At 51.8% G+C, this 10,668-nt stretch overlaps 1 protein-coding gene across 1 annotated transcript in view; it reads left to right on the top strand.

Annotated features, from left to right (window-relative positions):
• LOC144672861 (galectin-3-binding protein-like) overlaps positions 1 to 10,668 on the top strand; it is a 67,643-nt gene that overhangs the window by 36,161 nt on the left and 20,814 nt on the right. The window contains exons 3-4 of the mRNA XM_078534845.1: positions 3,691 to 3,822; positions 10,184 to 10,451. Of these exons, the coding sequence (XP_078390971.1) occupies positions 3,691 to 3,822; positions 10,184 to 10,451 (400 nt within the window). The remainder of the gene's footprint in view (positions 1 to 3,690; positions 3,823 to 10,183; positions 10,452 to 10,668) is intronic.

Raw genomic sequence — 10,668 nt, 5'->3', positions numbered from 1 at the left:
TACTGACCCTCTGACAGTGCGGCACTCCCTCAGTACTGACCCTCTGACAGTGCGGCACTCCCTCAGTACTGACCCTCTGACAGTGCGGCACTCCCTCAGTACTGACCCTCTGACAGTGCGGCACTCCCTCAGTACTGACCCTCTGACAGTGCGGCACTCCCTCAGTACTGACCCTCTGACAGTGCGGCACTCCCTCAGTACTGACCCTCTGACAGTGCGGCACTCCCTCAGTACTGACCCTCTGACAGTGCGGCACTCCCTCAGTACTGACCCTCTGACAGTGCGGCACTCCCTCAGTACTGACCCTCTGACAGTGCGGCACTCCCTCAGTACTGACCCTCTGACAGTGCGGCACTCCCTCAGTACTGACCCTCTGACAGTGCAGCACACCCTCAGTACTGACCCTCTGACAGTGCGGCACTCCCTCAGTACTGACCCTCTGACAGTGCGGCACTCCCTCAGTACTGACCCTCTGACAGTGCGGCACTCCCTCAGTACTGACCCTCTGACAGTGCGGCACTCCCTCAGTACTGACCCTCTGACAGTGCGGCACTCCCTCAGTACTGACCCTCTGACAGTGCGGCACTCCCTCAGTACTGACCCTCAGACAGTGCGGCACTCCCTCAGTACTGACCCTCTGACAGTGCGGCACTCCCTCAGTACTGACCCTCAGACAGTGCAGCACTCCCTCAGTACTGACCCTCTGACAGTGCAGCACTCCCTCAGTACTGACCCTCTGACAGTGCAGCACTCCCTCAGTACTGACCCTCTGACAGTGCAGCACTCCCTCAGTACTGACCCTCAGACAGTGCAGCACTCCCTCAGTACTGACCCTCGGACAGTGCGGCACTCCCTCAGTACTGACCCTCTGACAGTGCGGAAGTCCCTCAGTACTGACCCTCTGACAGTGCAGCACTCCCTCAGTACTGACCCTCTGACAGTGCAGCACTCCCTCAGTACTGACCCTCTGACAGTGCAGCACTCCCTCAGTACTGACCCTCAGACAGTGCAGCACTCCCTCAGTACTGACCCTCTGACAGTGCAGCACTCCCTCAGTACTGACCCTCTGACAGTGCAGCACTCCCTCAGTACTGACCCTCTGACAGTGCGGCACTCCCTCAGTACTGACTCTCAGACAGTGCGGCACTCCCTCAGTACTGACCCTCTGACAGTGCGGAACTCCCTCAGTACTGACCCCCTGACAGTGCAGCACTCCCTCAGTACTGACCCTCTGACAGTGCAGCACTCCCTCAGTACTGACCCTCTGACAGTGCGGCACTCCCTCAGTACTGACCCTCTGACAGTGCGGCACTCCCTCAGTACTGACCCTCTGACAGTGCGGCACTCCCTCAGTACTGACCCTCTGACAGTGCGGCACTCCCTCAGTACTGACCCTCTGACAGTGCGGCACTCCCTCAATACTGACCCTCAGACAGTGCAGCACTCCCTCAGTACTGACCCTCTGACAGTGCAGCACTCCCTCAGTACTGACCCTCGGACAGTGCGGCACTCCCTCAGTACTGACCCTCGGACAGTACGGCACTCCCTCAGTACTGACCCTCTGACAGTGCGGAACTCCCTCAGTACTGACCCTCTGACAGTGCAGCACTCCCTCAGTACTGACCCTCAGACAGTGCAGCACTCCCTCAGTACTGACCCTCTGACAGTGCAGCACTCCCTCAGTACTGACCCTCTGACAGTGCAGCACTCCCTCAGTACTGACCCTCTGACAGTGCAGCACTCCCTCAGTACTGACCCTCTGACAGTGCAGCACTCCCTCAGTACTGACTCTCGGACAGTGCGGCACTCCCTCAGTACTCACCCTCTGACAGTGCGGAACTCCCTCAGTACTAACCCTCTGACAGTGCAGCACTCCCTCAGTACTGACCCTCTGACAGTGCGGCACTCCCTCAGTACTGACCCTCTGACAGTGCAGCACTCCCTCAGTACTGACCCTCTGACAGTGCAGCACTCCCTCAGTACTGACCCTCAGACAGTGCAGCACTCCCTCAGTACTGACCCTCAGACAGTGCAGCACTCCCTCAGTACTGACCCTCTGACAGTGCAGCACTCCCTCAGTACTGACCCTCAGACAGTGCAGCACTCCCTCAGTACTGACCCTCTGACACTGCAGCACTCCCTCAGTACTGACCCTCTGACAGTGCAGCACTCCCTCAGTACTGACCCTCTGACAGTGCAGCGCTCCCTCAGTACTGACCCTCTGACAGTGCAGCACTCCCTCGGTACTGACCCTCTGACAGTGCAGCACTCCCTCGGTACTGACCCTCTGACAGTGCGGCACTCCCTCAGTACTGACCCTCTGACAGTGCAGCACTCCCTCAGTACTGATCCTCTGACAGTGCGGCACTCCCTCAGTACTGACCCTCCGACAGTGCGGCACTCCCTCAGTACTGACCCTCTGACAGTGCGGCACTCCCTCAGTACTGACCCTCTGACAGTGCAGCACTCCCTCAGTACTGACCCTCCGACAGTGCAGCCCTCCCTCAGTACTGACCCTCTGACAGTGCAGCACTCCCTCAGTACTGACCCTCAGACAGTGCACCACTCCCTCAGTACTGACCCTCAGACAGTGCAGCACTCCCTCAGTACTGACCCTCTGACAGTGCAGCACTCCCTCAGTACTGACCCTCAGACAGTGCAGCACTCCCTCAGTACTGACCCTCTGACACTGCAGCACTCCCTCAGTACTGACCCTCTGACAGTGCAGCACTCCCTCAGTACTGACCCTCTGACAGTGCAGCGCTCCCTCAGTACTGACCCTCTGACAGTGCAGCACTCCCTCGGTACTGACCCTCTGACAGTGCAGCACTCCCTCGGTACTGACCCTCTGACAGTGCAGCACTCCCTCAGTACTGACCCTCTGACAGTGCGGCACTCCCTCAGTACTGACCCTCTGACAGTGCGGCACTCCCTCAGTACTGACCCTCTGACAGTGCGGCACTCCCTCAGTACTGACCCTCCGACAGTGCGGCACTCCCTCAGTACTGACCCTCTGACAGTGCGGCACTCCCTCAGTACTGATCCTCTGACAGTGCGGCACTCCCTCAGTACTGACCCTCCGACAGTGCGGCACTCCCTCAGTACTGACCCTCTGACAGTGCGGCACTCCCTCAGTACTGACCCTCTGACAGTGCGGCACTCCCTCAGTACTGACCCTCTGACAGTGCGGCGCTCCCTCAGTACTGACCCTCCGACAGTGCGGCACTCCCTCAGTACTGACCCTCTGACAGTGCGGCACTCCCTCAGTACTGACCCTCTGACAGTGCGGCACTCCCTCAGTACTGACCCTCTGACAGTGCGGCACTCCCTCAGTACTGACCCTCTGACAGTGCGGCACTCCCTCAGTACTGACCCTCTGACAGTGCGGCACTCCCTCAGTACTGACCCTCTGACAGTGCAGCACTCCCTCAGTACTGACCCTCCGACAGTGCAGCACTCCCTCAGTACTGACCCTCTGACAGTGCGGCACTCCCTCAGTACTGACCCTCTGACAGTGCAGCACCCCCTCAGTACTGACCCTCTGACAGTGCGGCACTCCCTCAGTACTGACCCTCTGACAGTGCGGCACTCCCTCAGTACTGTTGTGGGTGGGATTTATTCTGATTATCCTTTTTCACGATTGATGTGGAGCCTCTTGACCCCTGTATTAACTCCTGCCTCTTTCCTCAGGTTCGGGCTCCATTCTGTTGGATGATGTTTCCTGTTCTGGATCAGAATCCTCTCTCAGTCAATGTCGAAATGAAGGCTGGAAAATCCACAACTGCCAGCACTCGGAAGATGCTGGTGTCCGCTGTGATCCACGTAATGTTCCTCCTGCTCTTTCCAAAGGCCACCCTAATGTTCCAGAGGGGGATCTTTGGGATGTGTTCGGGTGGAGTCTCGGGCCTGAGGATCTTGCAAAGGGGACTTTTAGCCTGGGGGTCTGTGGGCAGCTGGGACCCCGGACCATGGGGGGGAGGGGGGAGGAAGGGGGGGGGTTCTGTGGGCAGCTGGGACCCTGGACCATGGGGGGGCGGGGGGATTCTGTGGGCAGCTGGGACCCCGGACCATGGTGGGGAGGGGGAATGGGGAGGAGGGGGGGTGGTGGGGTTCTGTGGGCAGCTGGGACCCTGGACCATGGGGGAGAGGGGAGTGGGGTTCTGTTGGCGGCTGGGACCCTGGACCATGGTGGGGAGGGGGGGATGGGTCTGTGGGGAGATGGACCCTGGATTTTGGCGGGCGGGGGTGGGGGAGTGTGGGGGGAGCCTGGACCCCGGATTTTGGTGGGGGGCGAGAAGTGGAGGTAGTGGAGGCAATGGATCGTGTGAAAATTGAAAGAGAGAAGGTACTGGAAAGACTGGCTACAGTTAGGGTGGGTAAGTCACCTGGTCTGGATGGCTTGCATCCCAGGTTATTGAAGGAATGGGTATGGAGGCAGCAGGAGGCTTGCTATAATCTTCCAATCTTCCCTAATTATGGAGGAGGTGCCACAGGATTTTCAGGATGGGCCAAAGGGCCTGTTTCTGTGCTCTATGATTCTATGACTCTAAGACCCCATGACCCCATGACCCTATGACTGGAGAGTGGTAAATGGAACACCTTAATTTAAGAAAGGGTGTAAGGGCGGCCGGAGTTAGGGCCGGTTAGTTTAACATCAATAGTGGGTAAGGTTTTAGAAACACTGATCAGGCACTTGGAGAGGTTTGAGTTAATGGAGGAGGGCCAGCGCAGGTTTTTAAGAGGCAGATGAAGTATCAGAGAAGGTTGATGACCGGAATGAGGTGGATGTTGTCTGTATGTATTTTAAGAAAGCATCAACAAAGTGCCACATAAAAGGCTGATTAACAAAATGGATGCTCATGGGACAAGGGGTCAGTGTCCAATTGGATAAAAATTGGTTCAAGAACAGAAAGCAGTGAGTTGTGGTAAATCACCGAATCTCAGAATCTTTACAGAGCAGAAGGAGGCCATTCAGCCCATCGAGCCTGCACTGGCTCTGTGAAAGATCATTCTACCCCGTCCCACTCCCCTGCCTTATCCCTGTAACCTTGCACATTCTCTCTTTTCAGGTAACAATCCAACTCCCTATTGAATACCTCGATCGAACCTGCCTCCACCACCCTTTCAGGAAGTTTGTTCCAGACTCCAACCACCCTCTGAGTGAAAATAGCTTCCTTCAATCACTTCTGTTCCTTTTGCCCATTATTTTGAATCTGTGACCTTTAGCTAGACCATAAAACCATAAGACCATAAGATGTAGGAGTAGAGTTAGGCCATTCGGCCCATCGAGCCTGTTCCACCATTCAATGAGATCATGGCTGATCTGATAATCCTCAACTCCACTTTCCTGCCTTTTCCCCATTTCCCCAACTTGAAACAGCTTCCAAAACAGGTTTTGCAATTTGTATGGAAGGAAATCAGGAAATTATTTCCCGATTTCTTGTGATGATTTTATGGTAAACTAAATATTTAGTAAAAGAACAAAGAAAAACAAATAAAACACAATTAGACTTAAACACATGAATGGCTTCACACAGTAAACAGTACTTTAAAACAGTTCCACAAATAAACCCACGGTGCTTGTCAGGGCCCTCAACCGTGTCCAGCCCATCTCCCGCACATCCACCCTCACACCTTCTTCTCCCTCCCAGAAACATGATAGGGTCCCCCTTGTCCTCACTTATCACCCCACCAGCCTCCGCGTTCAAAGGATCATCCTCCATATTTCCGCCAACTCCAGCATGATGCCACCACCAAACACATCTTCCCTTCACCCCCCCCAGCGGCATTCCGCAGGGATCGTTCCCTCCGGGACACCCTGGTCCACTCCTCCATTACCCCCTACACCTCAACCTCCTCCCACGGCACCTTCCCATGCAACCGCAGAAGGTGCAACACCTGCCCCTTTACTTCCTCTCTCCTCACTGTCCAAGGGCCCAAACACTCCTTTCAAGTGAAGCAGCATTTCACTTGCACTTCCCTCAATTTAGTCTACTGCATTCGCTGCCCCCAATGCGGTTTCCTCTACATTGGAGAGACCAAACGCAGACTGGGTGACCGCTTTGCGGAACACCTTCGGTCTGTCCGCAAGAAAGACCCAAACCTCCCTGTCGCTTGCCATTTTAACACTCCAGCCTGCTCTCTTGCCCACATGTCCGTCCTTGGCTTGCTGCATTGTTCTAGTGAAGCTCAATGCAAACTGGAGGAACAGCACCTCATCTTCCGACTAGGCACTTTACAGCCTTCCGGGCTGAATATTGATTTCAACAATTTCAGATCATGAACTCTCTCCTCCATCCCCACCCCCCGCTCCCTCCATCCCCACCCCCTTTCCGATTCCCCCCCCCCTCCCTCCATCCCCACCCCCTTTCCGATTCCCCCCCCCCTCCCTCCATCCCCACCCACTTTCCGATTCCCCCCCCACCTTTTTTAATCCCTTTTTTTAAATTTTCATTTTAAATTATTTTTTATCCACTTATTTCATTTTAATTCATTGTTTTATCCCCACCTTTTATCCTATTTTCAATCTTTTTTCCCATCACAGCCCCCTCCCCCCACCCTCACCAGGGTCATCTGTCATTTGTTCATGTTGTTCTTTCCGGAGTGCTTACCCTTGTCCTGCTATTATCACATTCTGCTTTCTGACTTTAATGGCACCATCAGCACCTCCTTTAGCCTGTACCACTATCCTTAACACCCCTTTGTCCTTTTGTTCATGGCATATCTGGAAATCTCTCCTTTGCCTCCACCTATCACTGACCTTCTATCCAGCTTCCCCTGCTCCACCCCCCCTTAAACATTATACATTTCATCACATTTTCACTTCTCTTTAGTTCTGATGAAGAGTCATACGGACTCGAAACGTTAACTCTGTCTTTCTCTCCACAGATGCTGACAGACCTGCTGAATTTTTCCAGCATTTTCTATTTCTGTTCCACAAATATTAACCTAACTACCCTCAGAGCAAACCTTCCCCATTCAGCAACTATCCTTATAGATTTCAAAATCTATAGGATTCCAGTAGTTTTTACCACACTGCGCCTTTTACCTTGGGGTGTCCTCTGAGGCTGACAGCACCTGGTTCTCCCGATCTCACCTCGTTCACACTGTCCTCTGGGGGATCTGACCAGCTACCCCACCCTAGGCTTCAGTATTTCCTTAAATATATTCCTTCCCTTTGATCTCTCTTTTGTTTCAATCAGTCTCTTCAGAAATGTTTTCTTCCCAGGTTTAAGTCATTCTTTACCTTAGCTCTTAGACTTGGAAAAACAAACTTACCCTATCTTTACCTCACTTACTTACACCTTTTCACAAGCTGCATATATCCCCCTTTGAACTAAAACAACTCAATTCAAAAACACTCCTGTTATTGCTTTATGTAAAACTCTGATTGAAGTTTCACTTGGTTCATTCACATATCAACACCACTTCTTACTGATGACTTTAGACCCTTGGCATCACTCTAGCTCTTAATCCAATTACCGCCTGACTTCCAGTACATAAGAAAATATGCCAGGGTTATTACCAGAAGAAAAATATTACAATGTCTTGTATTCTTGACAATTAGCCATGCTACATGCTTCTCTCATCTCCTGATTAATACCATGCCCCACATTACCACTACTGTTTGCTGGCCGATAAATAACTCCAACCAATGTCTGCTGCCCTTTGCTGTTTCTTAGCTCCACCCAAACAGATTCCACACATTGTTCCTCCGATCTGAAATCCTCCCTTACTAATGCACTGATCCCATCCCTTATTATCAGCACAACTCCACCTCCTTTCCCTCTTGTATGTCCTTCCTAAACATCAAATATCCTTAAATATTCAGTTCCCAGTCTTGGTCACCATGCAGCCATGTTTCCATAATGGCAATTATATCACACCCATTTACCTCGATTTGTGTGTTTAGATTATCTACCTTGTTGAGAGTGCCGAATGCCGCCAGCTCCTTGTGAACTCAGCAGATTCCAAGTGAGCATAAATTGTGGCTTATTTCATCATACAAGAGCAGGTCAGGGGCTGGGAATCCTGCAGCGAGCAACTCACCTCCTGACTCCCCAAAGCCTGTCCACCATCTACAAGGCACAAGTCAGGAGTGTGAAGAAAGGGGTCATCAACAGTGCTATCAAGCGGCACTTACTTAGCAATAACCTGCTCACTGATACCCAGTTTGGGTTTCGCCAGGGCCACTCAGCTCCTGACCTCATTACAACTTGGTTCAAACATGGACAGAAGAGCTGAACTCCCGAGGTGAGGCAGCATTTGAATCACCAAAGCTTAGTTTGCAGGTACAGCAGGTAATTAGGAAAGCGAATAGAATATTATCATTTATTGTGAGGGGAATTGAATATAAAAGGAGGGAGGTCATGCTTCAGTTGTACATTGGTGGAGTATTGTGTACAGTGTTAGTCACCTTATTTAAGGAAGGATGTAGATGTATTAGAAGCAGTTCTGAGAAGGTTTACCAGACTAATACCTAGAATAAATATAAAAGCAAAAGACTGCGGATGCTGGAAATCCAAAACAAAAACAAAAATACTTGGAAAAACTCAGCATCTGCGGAGAGGAACACAGTTAACGTTTCGAGTCCGAATGACCCTTCATCAGAACTAAGTAAAAATAGAACAGAGGTGAAATATAAGCTGGTTGAAGGGGGGGTGGGGGGTGGGACAAGTAGAGCCTAGTAATACCGAGAATGGCTGGGTGGTCTTGTGAGGAAAGGTTGGACAGGCTGGGTTTGTATCAGCTGGAGTTTAGATTCTTGGTAAGAAAGGGAGTGATAGGTTATCGGGGGTGGGCGTGATGCAGATTTCAGGATACTATCAGATCAGCCATGATCTTATTAAATAGTGGAGCAGGCTCAAGGGGCTGAATGGCCTACTCCTGCTTTTTGTTTGTATAACCGAGTGCGGCATCAAAACTGGAGTCAATGGGAATCGGGGAAAACTTCCGTTGGTTGGGGACATACCTAGCACAAAGGAAGATGGTTGTGGTTGTTGGAGGTCAGTCACCTCAGCTCCAGGACATCACTGCAGGAGTTCCTCAGGGTAGTGTCCTCGGCCCAACCATCTTCAGCTGCTTCATCAATGACCTTCCTTCCATCATAAGGGCAGAAGTGGGGATGTTCGCGATGATTGTACAATGTTCAGCACCATTCACGACTCCTCAGATACTGAAGCAGCCCATGTCCAAATGCAGCAAGACCTGGACAATATCCAGGGTTGGGCTGACAAGTGGCAAATAACATTCACGCCACACAAGTGTCAGGCACTGACCATCTCCAACAGGAGAGAATCCAACCATCGCCCCTTGATGTTCAATGGCATTACCATCACTGAATCCCCCACTATCAACATCCTGAGGGTTACCATTGACCAGAAACTGAACTGGACTAGCCATATAAATACTGTGGCTACAAGAGCAGGTCAGAGGCTAGGAATCCTGTGATGAATAACTCACCTCCTGACCCCCACAAAGCCTGTCCACCATCTACAAGGCACAAGTCAGGAGTGTGATGGAATAATCCCCGCTTGCCTGGATGAGTTGCAGCTCCTACAACACTCAAGAAGCTGGACACCGTCCAGGACAAAGCAGCCGCTTGATTGGCACCACATCCACAAACATTCACTCCCTCCACCACCGATGCACAGTAGCAGCAGTGTGTGTACCATCTACAAGATGCACTGCAGGAATTCACCATGGCTCCTTCGACAGCATCTTCCAAACCCACGACCACTACTATCTAGAAGGACAAGGGCAGCAGATAGATGGGAACACCACCACCTGGAAGTTCCCCTGCAAGTCACTCACCATCCTGACTTGGAAATATATCGCCGTTCCTTCACTGTCGCTGGGTCAAAACCCTGGAACTCCCTCCCTAACAGCACTGTGGGTGTACCTACACCACATGGACTGCAGCGGTTCAAGAAGGCAGCTCACCACCACCTTCTCAAGGGCAACTAGGGATGGGCAATAAATGCTGGCCCAGCCAGCAAAATCCCATGAACAAATGAAAAAAAAATAGCTTCTGACCTAACAACTGGCCACTTGTGTTTGACTGGAGAGCTACAAATGTTTGTGATGGATATGGGTGTGAGAGTGAATCAATGATTAGTACATGTTGTGAAGACTCTGGGACACTGGGTATAAATGCACTGATTGTCATGCTCTGATTTCACAGGCCAAGCTGGGGACATGCCCAGCTATAGATTTGACCAGATGTCTGAGCTCCACGAGTCGCTCAATAAACTCTACTTGAGCCAGAAACACTGCCAGGTGAAAATCTTGGTGCTGACCTCCAGGCGAGGACCTGTCAAACTCCACCTGTGTGCACACAGATTAATCCTGTCGCTCAGCACAGACGGGAACCTCATCACCGAGAACAAAACCAGCGGCGTGCAAATGATGGTCCAGCAAGACTGCCTGCCATATGTGGAAGATTTCGTCAGGTAAACACTATTCTGGTTCGATCCTATCTGAAGCCTTGTGCTCAGTTTTGGGTACCACACGTTTGGAAAGGAGCTGAGGCTTTTGTGAAGCAGGTATGAATTTGGTAAAGGCAGCTCAGGTTTCAGAACTTGCTTGAATTTTCCATGCAGTAACAGAGAGAGAGTTGCTGAGGCTCTTATGGTGAAGTTTGGCAGAGTGAGAGGAAACAGGGTGTAG

Source organism: Cetorhinus maximus, unplaced genomic scaffold (genome assembly GCF_964194155.1).
Source record: "Cetorhinus maximus unplaced genomic scaffold, sCetMax3.hap1.1 HAP1_SCAFFOLD_125, whole genome shotgun sequence".
Lineage (NCBI taxonomy): Eukaryota > Metazoa > Chordata > Chondrichthyes > Lamniformes > Cetorhinidae > Cetorhinus > Cetorhinus maximus.
This window is presented reverse-complemented; position numbering and strand designations above follow the sequence as displayed.